At 35.5% G+C, this 18,203-nt stretch overlaps 1 protein-coding gene across 8 annotated transcripts in view; it reads right to left on the bottom strand.

The window, feature by feature from the left end:
• TRPS1 (transcriptional repressor GATA binding 1) overlaps window positions 1-18,203 on the bottom strand; it is a 237,596-nt gene that overhangs the window by 150,609 nt on the left and 68,784 nt on the right. For all 8 annotated transcript variants that reach the window (XM_079150005.1, XM_079150009.1, XM_079150003.1 and 5 more), the window contains one exon: window positions 14,768-15,374. In XM_079150005.1, coding sequence (XP_079006131.1) covers window positions 14,768-15,374 — 607 coding nt within the window. The remainder of the gene's footprint in view (window positions 1-14,767; window positions 15,375-18,203) is intronic.

Consider the following 18,203-nt stretch of genomic DNA (forward strand, 5'->3'; position numbering starts at 1 on the left):
AATTTGAATCAAAAGAATGATTCAAATAGCTTGACAGTCATATAGAAATTAAAAGGTGATCTTACAAATTTTTAAAATGCCCTCACACAAAAATTCAGTTAAATGTATATTGCTTCTAGCATCCTAAGAAAAGAGCAGTACAGCTGGGTCAACAAAAGAAACAAACAAACAAACAAAAAAATCCAGAAATTTAAAACTGATATAGCCCTAACCTTTCAGAAGTTCACAACAATTAAAGGAGAAAATTCCACAAATGGATAAGTGGTTAAGATACAGCATTTGCTGTTTCTCTCATCTTTGATCCATTGTGTCTCATTGTTCCTCAGCTTTTAGAGAGAAAAAACACACTCATACGCACACAAGTGCAGGCACACAAGTGCGCACACGCGCACACACACACACACACACACACACTTCAACGGACTTTCACTTCAAGTCCAAGGAACATCACACCATCCCCAATACTGCAAGATTTATACTGTCAAGTCATAAGTATAGGGGTGCCAGTTCCATCCCAAGTGAGCCCAAATAGTCCTTTATTTATTAAAAATAAAACAATCAAGACTTTCGACTACACCTAATCTTGTGCAGTCGATGTGCTCTGCCATGAAAAGGTCAGATGAGTTTGGGCTGGTCATGAGGATTGAGCTTATGAGTTCAAGTGTGAACATTGCCCAACTGCTTTACAGCTGTTGCCTTGTTCAGAGACTTTCATCTGCCTATAGTTTGGTTAGCTATGACAAATCAAGTACAGATTGATTGCATAGATTATTAGGGTTCTTAGCCCAGCAAGTCTTGAAAGAACCACATAAGAGCAATCTAGATATAACTTAAAAGGTTTATTTTTAAAAAATGGAAATTTGTACAATCAGGGCACTTTCTTTACTTTTAAAATGATTATGTCTTCAGATAATTTTTTTTTTTAAAGAACATGATCATCATGTGACAGTGTGACTGATTTTCTAAAGGACATTTTAATTTGTACTTATCACAACAAAACTAAAGAGAAAAAAAAAAACTAAGATTTTTTTTTTTCCCCTACTAACATTAAATGGATAAGTAGACTAGTAAAAAGACATAACGAGATCTCTCTCTCAGATCCAAATTGTTTACAAGAACTGAAAGCCTTAAAGCTTGGAAGATTTTAATCAAGACTTCCATTAACCCCCTACCAATATCCTAGGGATTGGAGGAATTTTAAACAAAAGGGAAAGTAGAATGCTTTTAAAATGACTTAATGTAATACTGCATTAAGATACATAACCATTTTAGCCATTAAACAACAGGTGACATATCACAGGCATTTTCTTCTCATGATAAGACACTGAAGAAAACATAAAAATGAGCCACTGGATTAAATGATAAATAAATAAGAACATCAATACATAAAACTAAAATATGACAGTTATTATATATAGTAACTCAATCAGATTGGCATGGTATACATAGTACACATTTTTAAATGACTTCAAGGATTTTTCATGTGTATTTGTCTTTGAGCATATGTATGTAGTGACCCTTAAATATTCGTTTCCTTTCCTAAGAAAGTTTACTCCTCTCTCTTTTGATTTAGTGTGTAATAAGACATGGATGCATGCATGTTTCTGAATCCTATCAATTAGGAAAGAATGTCGACATACACAGAGGAGCTTCAAATTTGATCTCACAGATGTCAAACAGCATCTTTCACAGAAGCAGGGCTCACCAACTCCTCTAGCTGGAGAAACAAATCTCAATCCTTACTCGAATTCTCATTATATTTGTGCACTTTGCTTGTTCCCTAAATTTTCCAGACATCACTTTTCAAGGAACCATTTCCAGAAAAATCTTCCTTGATAGCTGAATTAAGGGGTCATCTCCTCCTCTAAAACAGGACATTTTGTTTCATTCCATGGCCCCTGTCACTCCTTCTCTTGTGCTATACTCTATTTACTGAACATTATTTTCATTAGTATTTTGCAAAAGACTTAAAAGAATTAGTCTACAATTTTTTTCATGTTTATATCACTTCTAGAATATTTTGTACAAACTAGGTTTTCCATGTACATCCAATTATTACATGATTATCTATTCTTTAGAAGTCATTCCAACTCCCCTACTCTCAAAAGAAGACACCATTTCCAGTCATCCATTAGTCATCAATTTCATCTGAATGCCCTGCAACTTGCTACATATAAAATCAGTTTCATTCATTATTTCGCCCTCACAAAACAGCCAATTCCATTCAATCAAAAGAAATATAGTAAAGAGTGTGTACTTTGAAGGCAGACTCCTTGCACGCGATCCAATTTACTGGGGGACTTTGGGCAAGTTACTTAACGCCTTTGAAGCTCTAGTTCCTCTCTGCAAAATGGAATTAAAACAGCACCTGTCTCAAGAAGTTACTGTAAGGTTGAAATAAGTCACTACAAATGAGAGCAGAGCACGACCCAGAGTCAGTGTTTCTAGTCATCAAAAACACAAAGCCACGTTTTTAGTCCCTCATATAAACCTTCCTAACTCTTCAAGGTTCCACATTTAGCATATATATATACAGAAATCATTTTGTTTTTCCTATCCTAGTATAGAAGCCTTATTATCGCTGATAAGGGAAAGGATCAGACAATTAATTCATCTTCCCCATCTCAACCCTGTCCACCTACCCCTCTTGCAAGTCATCTTAAGTGAAATGTCATATTAACCGTATTAAAGGTTTGATCCAGTTATCCTTGGCCTGGAAACTAGAGCTGACTCTCTTATCCTTCTGAAATTAAGCATTGAGGGAATTCTCCAAGCCATATGTCAAGTCTAAGTTTCAGATGATACCACACACAATTTTCCAACAAGCTTTTCTTCATCCTGAAAATCCCAGGCTGATCTCTCAGTATTTTTTTCTCTTTATGGTCTGACCCTCTCCCAGCTATCACATTCACCTGCTAAAAGTTCATTAAAAAGCAGCTCTGAAGATGACTTGTGGCAACTAAATTTATTCTCTACATGTGATCTGCTCTTTAACACCCATAGTTGCTCTCCTCTCCCCTGTTAGGGAGGTCTTCTTTGTATTACAGCTCTCTTTATACCTGTCTGCTCACCTATAACAGACTGTATATTAGCTGAGGGCAGGATATTGGATTTACTCATCTTCCTACCTGTTATTGGTCTCCATGTTTCCTAAAACCTAGTAGGTGCTAAATAAGTATTTATTGGACATTGAGAAAAGTCAGAGACAGGTGTATCAGGGAAAAAATATTGACAAAATTACCCTTTGCTTTTTAAATTCCTATTTCTTTCACGACCTCTAGGTTAGGTTGGTCTGTTATACGTTGGATCTAGGAAAACAAATCCTTAACCCAGATAAGTATTAACATATGTAAATTTGAACATACACAGTGTGCACTCAAATCCCACAAGCATGTTGACAGAATTTCAAAGTGGGAAACATGACCAACCTCCAGCGCTCTGAAAAGCCAGATTGTATATGGCAATATGACGTGTGGGAACGCAAGTGGGAAGAGATGGGTGTACAGAATGGTCTTTAACACCTAATTTCCCACTCTTACTTTACAGTAACCTGTGTGAGCGACCTTGAACCATTTAAATTAAATTCAAATATTTTAAAATAGCATTTGTGTGCCACACATTTCACTGAGTCACAAGTTAGAGTCAACTCACTATGATCAAAAAATACACCAAGAAACTTTCCATGAATCTATAACCTTGTAAGACTCATTTCAGTACATTACACTATTGATGTACTCACTGAATATCAAGATGACTAAGGAATCTACCTGTCAACTATAACAGTGAAATAGACCCCTGACTGATCCTTTGCGAGTGCCACAGAAATGCATCTTATTCAAGCCGTCATAGTTATTAATGTTTTCCCTATCATAATGTTTAAAGAAAATGTTAGGGTTTTTATTTCATAACTACCACAGTGAGGCAATTCTAACTAATGAAAGCCAAGAAATGATAGTTTTCCTGTTTCTCAGGAGCACACATACATGACCTGGTAAAGTGACCTATGCTTGCCAATAAACTGGTTGACTATGTCATACCACAGAGGAGCCTAATTACAGGGATACCAATCTAAAACATTTAAAATTGCAAGCAAGAGGCGATTATTTAACTACAAAGATATCCAATGGAGCAGTATTTTTAATAGCAAAATTAGAAATAAACGTCCAATAACAAGGAATCAATCAACACCTTCTCTAGGACAAGTAGAACAATATATAATGAAATAGTATGGCACCAAAAAATAAGATGTAGCTGAATATGATGTAGAAAAATGTTTATCATTTATTATAAAGTGAACTGAAGCCCACTTAATAGTAATCATATAAATCTGTTTGTAATCTGTACACATATGCTTGTGTGAGATAGTGCTTGTGTACGTTTCACAAAGGCTATGTTAAAAGTGTTGAACACGCATTTTCTTCCTTTTGCTTATTATTATTCTCTCAAGTGTCATTTATGAATATATTTTTTTAATGGGAAAGAAAAAGTGAAGACATACTAATTTTACATCTTTTTCTCTTTTCCTAGACTCTTTTCAATTTCTTTCTCCGCTTTATCCCCAATCTCACCCTAGAGGCCACCTCCTCTCCTGAAAATCACAGGAGCAAAGTAGAAATATGGTCACTTTCATCCTGACCACCCATACTTCAAATAATTCATCCATGAATAATGAGATATTAACTCTGAAGGGACATAAAAAACTAAGATAGGTTTATAGTTTTAAGATTTCAGTGGGATGAAACTGAATTATTCACATCCATTAAATAGAGTTTGAATGATTCACAGCCAATTTTATTTTTATAATTGTAATGAAACAGCTGGGAACAGAGTCTATTCATGGACTCATAAGAAATTTGCACCCCACCTACTAAAATTAGTTTCTGCATCCAAAATTCTGATTTGAACATCTGACTGTGAACAAAACAGGCACCATCACTCAATGCCAAGAAACTGAGGAAACAGACTTAAGCATGTCACTTTCTCACCAGAATTTTATTTCTCATTGTGTATATTTCCCTTTATCTCCATTCATAAGCAGCCCCAAATAACAAGAGTCTTGAAACAGAGTTATTTCCAAAGAATGAGATTTCTTGTGTAAATTAAGCTCAAAGAATATAATTTTTGATGATTTTCAGCCTGTATGTGTGACAGTTATTTATAACTTATGGATTCTTAACCATTAGAAGAAAATCACATTTAAGAACTTCCACTGTAAATGTATGACATCTCTTTGGACACCAGGATCACGACATTTAAAATATAAGATTTTTGTCATAAAGTTGCCTCAGGTGTCAATTCACACATCTGAATATCTAAGGCTTCACATAAAATTTACATGGCTCCAGAATATGAAATTTTAAAGAAATCTAAGCAATTGCATAATTCAACCTCTGTAATTTTCCAAAGAAGGAAACAGAGTATAAGGATTGAGTGACTCACCCAGGGTCACTCAGTCATTAGTCACAAATGAGTCTAGAACTCATCGCCTCCTTTCCCCCCATCCAGTGCATTTGCCACTACATCACAAGGGAAGAGTAAAAAGAAAATGTGAAACCTAGTTTTACCAGAAAATGAAATTCAGTCAAGCCTGAATTACAGCCAGAGTATAAGGTGAAACATACCTTAACTGTAGCCTCAAAGGGTTGAACACACTCCTAAAAAGAAATTGGAATATATTTTGGAACTTTCAGAAATATATAAATCCAATGTGAATTTGAGGCAAGCTCTGAAAAAACCATCCTGCAGTCACACAGAATAAAGTTATTACAGGGATAGTAGCTGAATAATTAATCTGTAGACTACAGACTACCCATTCTGACAATTCACATTTCAAAAGCCTCCAACTTTCTTTGAATTAGTTATAAAATTAAGGCAAATTAAGGATAGATTTTGCTAAATTATCATGGAACTTTTGAGTTGTAAATGTGACATTAAGAAGAATTAGATAAGGCAAATATGCATGCATACCTCCTACTAAATGGACACTAACTTCAATTATAACATGCTTTGCAAAACAGAGATGCATCTAAAAAGTTAAGTAAAAGGATTTCATTTTTAAATGTGTGAAAGAAGAAATGTCAAAAGTCCCACACTGACTCTTTTCTTTAACAAGGGAAATAATTAGTTTAAGGTAGAGTGAAAATCTTTCTCAAATGTAACATGTAAATTTTCAGATTCCCACATATAAGCCTGATTTAACTTTCTATTTTCATAAAGATATGATATGACCTAAGCCTCCGCAATTTTTTACATATAAAAAGCACAAATACAATAAAGCACCCTTGTCCTGTTCTTTTAATACTTCATTAGTAAAATAATAAGCAATATTCTGAAATTCTGAAAAACACATGACATAAAAACATTTTCTAATGGAATACACACACATGCATATATACATATCAATATACATATATATACATATATATATATAAAGAGAAAAGTGTACATACACATACATACACATATACATTCACAAGTAAAAATAAAGATCATTAAATGAAATGTTTAAAAAAAAAATCAGGTTCTGCTCTCCTAAACTCCCTCAAAGTCTACCCTGTCACCCATGCATCCAACATACAAGGTAAAACCTTTAAAACTGGGTTAAGAAATGTGAAGGGTAGCAAAACTATCATCCATCAAGGCAAAGTAAAAATAAGGAAAAAGAAATTCCTACCCCCTACCACCAAAAAAAAAAAAAAAAAAAGGCAAGTTTGTTGGAGGAGACTGCTTTCACTTAAAACACTTAAATTACTCTGCTTGGGAAAATAGGGCCTGCTTGAAGTAAATTTTCTGGGTGTGTGCAATACAAAATAAGCCTATTAAACCAAATACCAGCTACTGGGCATATATATATTACATTCTATATAAGTAATAAAAATAGCTCTTAAAGATTACCATTTGTTTTTCTCAGTTCTTTCTGAATTCTTCACATCACCAGTAAATAAGTCAATGTACAATTTAGAAGTTACTTCTTAAATATTTCTAAGATATAATCCCCCCTGCATTTTTTCATAAGCTGATTTTCTATCTTAAAAACTTTGGATACCACTGAGTTGGTCATTACCATTAGTTATCAGTCATGTATTCGCTCATATAAATAACTGGAATTAGGCTGGGCATGGAGGGGCATGCCTCTTAATCCCAGAAACTCAGAAGGTTGAAGCAGGAGGATTATGAGTTCAAAGCCAGTCTCAGCAATTTATCTAGACCCTAATCAAATTAGTGAGACCATGTCTCAAAATGGGTTCAATCCCCAGTATCATCAATAAATAAATAAAACAAAATTGGAACTACACTGTAAGGAATTATCATAATGAAATGATAAAACAATGGAATAATATGCAGAAGGAGGTTCACCAAAGTGTTCTTTACAATTAAAAATTGGAAGTAGCCTAAATGTTCATCAATAGGGGTGTGTTAAATATATTGTACAATGGCTATTCCTAATAATGAAGCACTTAAATATTGTGAAATATATCTGTGGATTTTAAAAGATAGTCTCAATATATTGTCAAATTAGAAATGAGAATTATAAAACAGTAAGGTACATAATCCCATACTTGCATAAACTACATCTTTGTACATAATAGATAAATTAAAAGCCAAAATATGAACAGCAAAGTACTTTTGGGTTAGAATTTATTAGTGGTTTTCATTTTCTTTACAGTGTTCTGCACTACCTCTTTTGCAATAAGCACACATTATTTGCATAATTTCAAAATGCTCCTTTACTGCTTGTTCATACACACATAAAAATGTGGATGTTTAGATGAAACAAATTAACTCTGAAATTGTAGGAAGTTGTCCAGTCCTTTATTAGCAAATCACAGCAAGCCAAAAGAAGGTTACACAATGATGATGAGCAGGGACTCTGGAGTCTGATGGCCAAGACCAGAATTTCATCTCTGCCATTACATGAACATGACCTTGGGCAAATTACTTAATCTCTCTGCCTCAGTTTCCTCATCTAAATAAAATGGATAATGACTGTTTCAACCTCAAAGAGTTTTAGTATGGACAAAAGGATTTAACCAGTAATAAATTAATAGAAAGGCAGCAGCCTTTTAACACTAGGAATTGAAACACTAAACTACTTAGTAATGAATTGTAAACATTCACCTATTTTTACCAAATGCTTCATTTGCGAATGCTTTCCTGTGCGATTTTTCTCAAGCAGGTTTTTGAGGTTTTGTTTTCTTCGTTGAGAATTTAAATTAGGTAAGGACATATTTGGGGCTACCCAATAAATTATAAGCTAAGCTCAGAAAGTTAATTCTCTAAGAACAGATTATTTTATGGACCTTTTATCTACCAAAACATTTTTTTTTAATCATGGCCAAATATAAGTCTCAAATGCTACATTTTAAATTAAAAGTAATACTACATGCAAGTGCAACTCAATAAACGATATTGTTATGGATCTTAACATTTTCTCCACATCGAACACTGATCTCACCAAAATTCTATCTTTAAAATATTTATGTATTTATTTATAATATTTTAAAATATTATATATTTATTTGTATATTTGTGTCCACATTCTCATGAAAGTTTGATTCACTCACTATCCATCCTTTTTTAAAAAGAGTTAGCAAAATTATTCAGTATATTTTGTTTAAAAAAAAAAAACTATTTATCCTTAGCATTTTTTTTTTTTTTTGCTTCTCCAAATTGAAAACAGGTTCTCCAAACTTCACTGCAACTTTTAGCATCTCTTTGTACTGAGGACACAACTAGATGCAGCAGTATCCAGTAGGCCAGCCTCCTTGAGCTAAGTGGTACACCAACCTAGTAAGCAATGACCTTTCCTATAAATAAAGTTCTTGAACAAGGTGTATGGGAAGGGAAAATAAAAGAATATGCCAATAAAGACAATTTTTACTTTTTTTGGTGGGAACAAACAACAACAACACACACACACACGCACACAATCCCAGACAAAATTGTCTGTGGCATTTTAGGTAATCCACATGCCAAATCCATCCATCACTACGTTCTGTCAGAAAAATATGACATTTGACATCAAAAATATGTACCCCTAGCTGATGCACTTTTTAATCCTCCTGCACCTGTCATCCTGAAGCATGGGCTCTCTTCTGTATAGTCTTCCCTTCCAATGTCTAAATAAGCTCAATAATGGTTTCCTTTGAGACCCTGGTATCTCCTAATTCAGGCAGTCTGTGATGAAAAGGAAGCTGTGCAAAAGATATTTATACAGGAAATAATGAATAGATACTACACTAAAGGATACTATTTCACAGTGACTACTAACCTACAGCACAATTCACTAAGATATATCTGCTTCCCCTGCCTTAGAAACCTGGGACAACAGAACTATGCCAGATCTTACAAACAGTCTAGGTTACAACAAAGTGAGGGAGAAAAGTCCTTTAAAAAAAAAAAAAAAAAAAAAAATTTGGGTCAATGGAGCCAATTTACAACACAAAACTAGATTACGAAAAAATCCTATTAGTCAAACCAATAAAACCCAACCTATATATTGAATTGGTTTTAGCTGTCTCCTACCATCAAAAAGTAAAGATGAATAATTAAAAAGAAAAATGCATCTAAAGTTTACTTATTATAAACAAAATGGTCTTGTTCACTATTAGACATAACCAACTCCATGTATTGATTACATTTTTTCAAAAAACTAAATATATTTGGTTATAACTCTTAACTTTTCCTAATGAATGCCAGTGCAAATCCAACTATTTAAGGTAGAAGCACAGAGACCCAAAAGGATTATTAATCTCTGGATACAATAAGTAATTTTTAACAGTGTATTCCTTTCTTAGGCAAATAAAATATTAACTGGTACCTAAAGAGAAACTTAATCAACATGGCTTAAAACTACTGTTTTAGAGCCAGTGATTAGAAAGGTATATACTTCTCACTTTTCCTGATACAGTCTGTTCTCTTCAGAATTAGACACATGTATACGTAAAAAGTTCAAGGGGATCAAGAAAATGATTACTGACATCAACGTGAAATCAACAGAACCTACATGATAACTTCAATTCTTCCCTTATTTTCATTGAATATGAAGCAAAACAATAAATATCACTTTTCACTGGAGACCATCTTTAGTTTTAAAAGTTCCTGTGGTCTTCTGTCAGTGGTTGCAAAGACTTTCAACACTGTTGCTTGTTTGAACTGCTGTTTGGCTGCCAATGGACTGTCCCCAAAAGAACATTTTTGCATCTCAATAGACGGTCCGGTATCAACAATCTTTAAACTATAAATTTAACGCTGCTAAAGAAAGAGGGCAATAGCATCTGCATTGTACCGTCTTGGTATCACATTTTCAAGATGAACACATAATCAGACTACCTTCACTTATCTAGCGCTCTGCATCTGAGGATCTCAAATGGCTTGACAAACATTAATTAACTGAGTTGCACAACACTCCTGTGGGGATGGCAGGCGGGAGGAGCCTCTGTCAGAGACAAATGAACGGAGTTCCTGGGAGGCCCTTGCCTTTGACAGTCAGTGGCTCAACTTGGAACCCAACTCCCACAGGCCCACGGCAGCACACCGCTGAAACCAAGCAGTGCAAAATGGAGACCTAAAACTGACAAACTTTCCTGTCCTGAATAAATTTGCCAGGAAACCAAAATCAATTTCAAAGAGGTTTATTTTCCCCTGAGGATGCACAGGAGAAAGTAGCCTAATAACCTGAGTGTTAGAGCCCATGGAAAAATTTGCGCCTGAGTTGTGTGGCTGTGCCATTCAATTTTGACAAATGTCAGGGAGGTATTTACCTGAATATTAACTTGCCATAAGTCCCCCCTGCCAATACAGATGTGCCCATTAAACTTATAACTATTTTATCAACAAATGAAAAGTCCATTGATGTTGGCAAAATCTTTGTGAAATTTAATGAACTATTTTTGTCCCCATACCTGTGGTTGTCAGATGGAAGATTATAAAGATTATAACTTTCTATGTTACAAAATTCAATCCAGATAACCCATTGCAAGAATAAAATCCAGAACTGATCATTCAGGAAATTATAAGACTACTACATTTATATCTGCACAAGAGTTTATCTAAATATAAATAAATAAATCTCTTTGTGTAATTATGCATTATAGAAGAAACTAGCCAGCAAAGAACACAAAACTGTGCTTGAACCCTGACTACACCATAGTACATTCATTTAAAATGAAAAAGAAACAGCTACTGGAAAACAAAAAACTAACTGACTTTTATTTTAGCATAGGCCATATTAAATATGTTAACCTCTTTTAAAGCTAAATTTTAAAACTAAATGAAAACATGTGATTATCAAAATATTTATTTTCATGACCACATTCACAATCTTATATATCTAGAATATACGATCTCTTCCATAAGTTTTTAAATAGCATAAAGTTATCATATAAGCTTGGACTGTTTCTAGCAAAGATTGTAAAAGCTTTAATATTTCCTCTTACTCATAGAAGAAAATACTCAGAGTTTATAGAAATATTGTGGTTACCATGCAACAAAAAGCGTAGTTTTCACAAAGCACTATACAATATAAAGCTTCACTTAATGCACCCTTTGTCACACTTAAATCACAACAATCAACACAGGTAACATGCACAACGTAAAATTTTTAACAAGATCACTTTCATTCTAAAAATAAGGGCAAAATATAAAGATTCAAGAAATGAAAACATATATGAATGATCTGATATTTAACACAAAGTTAAAAGTCCAACACTGATCTAGGTGAAAAATAGAAAACAAAGAAAAAAACTACAAATGCCAATGAAGAACATTTTGAAATTTGAGCTCTTCTTGTGATTCTATTTCCTTCCTCAGTTTCAGGAGTACAATAAATTGTCATAACTAAAACTAGTACACACACACACACACACACACACACACACACACACACACCTCACCACACCACACCAGAAAGACTAATATTCTGAAAGCAGCATTTTAACTGTGTCCTTTGTAACATAACCTAAATACATTCACTTTACTCATTAAAAAAAAATTCCATTATTTATCAGCATAGTGTTGAATTATTTTAAATCAATTTTTCTATCAATTTTTCATCCTTAATTTTTCATATCACTCTGAACAGTATTTAGAAATGAAAATTAAGTTTTCCCTTTTAGTATTAGAATTAATATGTATAAAAGTATTTACTAATACACATGCCCAATTAATGCTATGTTAAATGTGCTATTTAATAAAAAAAATTACTTTTAAAACCTGATATTTTCCATTTCTTAATTTGCTTACTATTTCTGAGTAAACATATCCAGCAACAAAGTAGTTAATTGCATTCTAGTAGTTAAACTCAAACATAAGCACTGCATTCTATCTTTACACAGACCACTGAGTTCTGTTGAAAACATGTAAATTATATTTGTATACTTCTGTTGTATACTTATAAATTATTACAGGACCTTCACTGATAAATAGACCATTGCAGCTACAAAATTAAAGAACATTATTTTTTGCCATTAGTAAGCATGACTTGCTCTTCTGCTGGGATTTTCCCTTACTGATAGAGAGTAAAGAATTGAGAAGTGTGTATTTCTATAACTTCAGACCAATTTATACCTCTAAAGTAGAGTTCTTGTCAAGTTGACAAAATGGCTCCTTCATGTCTTAAAAAGCTCATTGGCTAAAATATGTACCTGCCAAAATTTTTAATTCACTTAATAAACTAAATGTTGCACAATAAACTAAATTTACTATTCTTCCTAGTCTAAATATCCAGTAAAACTGGTGATTTCCCAGAGCACTACTCAAATGTGAAATGTGAATTTTAAAGATTCAAATTTACTAAAATCACAGAATGACTCAAGCCTCTTTTTAACATGTGTGCGCATACTCTTCGGAATTTAGCAGATGATAGCCTTTAAAAATCACAAATCAGAGGCCTAGAAACTTGGCTCTCTGTTGCTGAAGATTTCCTACCTCAGCAGCTAAATGTGGAGGAACTGAAAAGACAGTTGAAATGGTGCAATAGAAACTTGAAGTGAGGGAATTAAGGAAGTGAAGGAATTGAGAAAAACAATTTTTTAGAAAAGTACTATCACCCCCCAGCTTGCTCAATAAATGTCACTACATTGCTCAGGTGTTTTACTCCAGTGCTTGATCAATTATTTATTATTCCAAGTTGTCAGAGTATACAAAAGGTGACAGAAAAGATGATATGCCAGAAATGGTCAAAAATGTTGCCAAATGATCCAGCAGCAACTGTAGATGGCAGAGATGAGGACTATGTTCAGTGGAAGGAGGAGGGAGGGGACTCTCAGAATGCAACCAAGGCACCCAGGTGCACCAACTCTCAAGACCCCCCCAAAATTAGCAAGACCCCCCAAAAATTAGCAAAACCCAAAATTCTGCATCCTGCCTTACCCACAGAAGCCAGAGGGTCATGTGAGACCAGAGGAGTGTGGACATGCTAAGTAAACAATGAGTATTTACAGTTAGACAAATGCAACTCCTCCGTATGTAGTGATTTGAAGGAGGCTCCCTGAATTGCACCCGCCTTTGAAGGGCACAGAAACTACTCCTCTTCTTTCCAAAATTACATATAACAAACTTGCTCCTTCTTCAGGAAGGAGTCTTTGTTTCCCTTCGTCTGTATTCAAAGTCTTCTGTTAGCTCCAGGGCATCACTAGAGGCAGGGAAAGTAACACTTTCATAATTAATTGTGCACCTCTAAGGGGTGTTTCTCTGCTCCACTACAGAATACCTGAGAAGCACAGATGGGCTTCAGAGGCTCTGCAGGAAATGAGAGCAGAACAGCTAAGCAGACCTGGGAAGAGCAATTATTCTCTCTAGCATACATCCAGAGAGACCGCGGTGGTCTCTAACCCAAGGTCAAAGCATTGGGCTGACTGAAGTCTTTCCTTAGTGGATCTTTTGTAAAGGTTAGATAGTCTCCGATCCTACCTTCTAGGCACAAATAAACCTTCAAAATCATCCAGAAAGCTCAAAACTTTCTCAGCATTAAGGTGAAATGCTGAAGTGGTGGTGCCTTAGGCAAAAAACAAGTATCACTGGGAGTTGGTGAATTTTCAAAAGTTAAAGTATTTTTTGACAATGATGAGTCTACATCACCTGTACAGAGAAATAGAGGATCTTTTCTCAGATTTGCTTTTGCTTTTCCACAAGGAACTAGGTCTTTCTCCCTAAAGGTCCTAATAATATACAGAGCACAGAACTCATCTTTGTAAGGTTTTCATATCATTCATGTTGAGATTTTTCTTATCTTTTTCCCTCTTATGGGTAACAAAATAACAAGCATTGTTATTTGTACATATTTATACTATGGGTTTAAAAAACAGGACATTTCTGTATTAACATCTCACCCAGGAGTTCACATTCTTAGTGATTTAAATCTCTACTAACTTCCTTATTAACCATACACTGTGTTATACCACCTTAAAATTGAAAAGTCAGTGTAATGGAACAGATGTGCATCCTTCTGGGATTCTAAAGCTCTCTTCCTTCTCCAAAGGCAGCTTTGTTGTTTTGCATAATCACCAGGAATGATTAACCTACGCTCAATCTGAACTAAGAGTGAGGGCAAACAAGAGACAGCCCACCAGGACTTGGAGGATGGTAGAGTCCACACCGACACGAGGGAGCTGCGTTCTGCCACTTTGGCTTTACAAGTGTAAATCCCCAGACCCATACCACTCATTGAATTTCATTTCACAAAACATAATACTAAATGTAGAGATTGTGTGCTCCCCCCTCTTCCCTTCTAATTATATGAATTGTTTTAAAAATTAAACCTTCCTACCCGTAACAGGGACTGGGACTCATCCTTGGACTTGCTTTCTCCCGATGCAGGATACTGCGGGGTGATGGCCCCAGACTTCTCTCCGCCGCCGGCTGGCACCCCCTGCAGGAATCCCTTGGTCTCCACAGCCAAGCCATAAATAGGTCTCGCCAGATGAGCAGCCTCCACACTGGGGCTATCCCGGAGAGTCTTTGTCTGCTCTTGGGTGCCGGACACAGGCGTCAGGAGCCCCAGGCTGGCTTGAGTATAGGACGGACTGCCTCGAAGGATGTCAGCCCCTCTCCAAGCCACGCTGCGAAGGTCGTCACCTGAACTCTCAGTCCAAGCTTTCTCCTTGAGCCCGTCCTTGTCGTCTAGCTTCTCTCGCTTCACCACGCTCTCACAAACTGGCTCTCCCATTTTAGAGTCTGGATTCAGCAGACTGTAGACCTTGAGGTCAATTTTGGGCTCCTCTTTGATGGTGGAGATGGCATGGCCATCCTCTTCGCCGTTGGCTGTAGTGATGTCCTGTTCCTGGCAGTGAACAGTGTTGAAGTGCTCCAGTAGTGACTGAGTGTCAGCAGCTGTAAAGCTGCACTGACGGCATTTGTAGCAGCTGTGTGCTCTCCTGGAAGAGAAGAAAACAGTCCATGGAAATCCAGCATCCTGAAGGGTTTTTTTGTTTTTGTTTTTGTTTTTTCCTTTTTTCAGATGATCTGAGTTTTCTCTCATGCAATGTACTAGGCAGAATGAAATACAATATTCTCAACACCCAGAAACTGGAACTTAATTAACTAGCATTTTCAATTCTATAGAAAGAAGGTGAAGTTCCCTTTTGTTACAGTAGCAGCAGTAGCAGGTATACACACACACACACACACACACACACACACACTTGTGTGCGCACATTTCTGCTGATTAGCATTAGAACCGGTTGGTTGGCTTTATTATCGAATCACCTGCTCTGTTCATTTTATCTTGATGGATAATCATCAATTCTGTACCAGTTAAGTCGATATTCATATGTTTTTATACATGATTTCATCAATGAACTTTTCACTTTCTGTTTATTTAAGCTAAAGTGAGGGTTTTCTTCACTACAAATACACTTACATTTCTAATGCTTAGATGCTGTGTACAGCTTTTCCACATACTGAAATGCACTCTAAGTGATTACAATGTCTATCATAAATTTAAATTCATTGAGTCAATGAAGTATGGTTTGTCTGATCTACATAATCTAAAAAGTAAGATACATTTAAGAACTTAGATTTTTTCTAAACAAATTCTACCTATTTATAAGGACATAGATATCTTTGCTGGGTGTCAACAGCATATGATAGCTGCTGTAAAGACATGCTTATTAAAAGAGCGCACATGTGTTTTCTTTTTAAAACACATAAAATAAGGAGACGGTATTGTTAAACTGCACAGCATCTCTTCTGCTAGAGAGAGAAGAATTTCTGCTATATTAGGACAAATGTTTGATTAACAAAGAAGAACCGAGGTACTGCATTATAAAAAGCATACCAGAAAGGTACACAAACAACTTGGAAAAAAGCATTCTTTCTTTAGCTATAAAAGCCTTATTTAGCTCTCTAAACAAATATTATGTGAAACACTTTCTACTTCCTGACAAACTGTGCTGAGTGACCCACAAAGTAACAACGTAAGTTTTCTAAGTCATCACTTAAAGATGTGGAGTCATATTATGTCATTTTAGATAATCATCAAAAACTACACTGCCAGGCACTGGATACTCAAAGGTGAATGAAAGATACATATTCCTTGTCCACCTGGTAATACAGACTCGTATACAGGCAGAAATGGCAAGCTTCAAATGACATTACATATAAATATGTAAGTACAAAGGGTGACATGCTGAGAATGAAATGGATGGACGGTGGCAGGGGAAGGAGGCTGCTTAGAGTAGTCAGTGCAAACTTTCTTAGGGAGGAAATAAAATCAAAGGATGAAAAGGAGCTATTCCTGTTGGAGGAAGAGGAAGGGGGAGAGAAGCCCATTCTAGCAAGTCTGAGACATTGTAAAGAGGCCACTGCAGCTAAAGAGGAACAGAGAAGAGGAAGCAAGGCAATCAACGAGCTGGAAGGGCCATCAAGAGAGTGTTGCTGGTCTCCATGAGGATGGTGGCAATCTTCAAAGATTAAAGGAAGCAATAAGCAGGGAGCAGCATGGTCAAACGCAAGTTGTAGTCACTTCAGGACAGTGATACTTTCTGATTTACTAACTTGGTTTCCTTATAAGACATGTACGACAGTGGGAATTCCAAAAGAACTTTTCCATTTTATAGATGCAAAATTCAAAGATGCAAAACAACAAAATCTCAATAAGTATTTGTTGAGGATATTTAATGTAATTCATGTTAAAATTTTAAATTCCATTAAGTATAATAAATTTAACTTTACTTTTTAACCAAGGATTGTTTTCAATCTTTTCTATTTTTCTTCATTTAAGTAGGAAAGTACAACAAATGACTAATGATACGCTGATGAACTGACCATAAAAAATCATAATAAAATTAATTTTCTCAAGTGAAGGTAACTCCCTCCTTAAGGCAAAGTGTCTATGACCAAGAGTAAGACTCTTGCCACCAAAAGTCACAGCTAGAAAATCAAGACAGGATTAAGAGCACAAAGGACAACAGAAAAGAACTAAGATTCAGGTCTCAGAATCTGTGGACACCTCATCCAAGGAACATTCTTACCATAACCATGTCTGTTTATGAAGCGAGAACGTGCAGACAAAAATGCATAAAAGTGGATAAAGGCAAAACATAAACAAGAAATACCCTACTGAAGATATCTATAAAACCTATCGAGCTATGAGAATTAAAAAATAAATCCATTTCAGGAAGCACATCAGCAAGCTCTGATTGGCATTCACCCTAACACAGTTCTAATGAACTCATTGCCCCAGCATAGTAAGTCTGTGGTTCTCTGGCATGGTGAGATCTCTGCTTGAATCTCTAATGAGATTCCTGCCTATAAATTAAGATTATAAATTGCCACTGTCACTTCTACCAAAATGGGCAACTCTAGTGCAAAGATTCCTAAAGAATATAGTGACACTGTTTCAAGAAATAAAGACTAAATACTAGGCCAATAAGAAAGAGAAAGAAACAACATACAGAGAAGAAAATCAAAATCATAGAGTACCACCATGGCAAAACTATTTTAAGAGGGCAGAGTTGTGGGTGAAGCTCAGTGGTAGAGTACTGGCCCAGCACATGCAGAACCCTAGATTCAATCCCCAGCACCCCCCAATACCACAAAAGGCAAATTCTCAGTTCTTAGTAGAAACACACTGAAGAACATAGACTTTTGAAACAGAGTGGCTGAGCTTCAATTCATACCGTGTGTGTGACTTGGAATGTTAACTGAACCTCAAGTTTCCTAGTCTCTAAAATGAAAATAGTGTGTCTTGATATGTCTTTGTG

Source organism: Sciurus vulgaris (assembly GCF_902686455.1).
Source record: "Sciurus vulgaris genome assembly, chromosome: 1".
Lineage (NCBI taxonomy): Eukaryota > Metazoa > Chordata > Mammalia > Rodentia > Sciuridae > Sciurus > Sciurus vulgaris.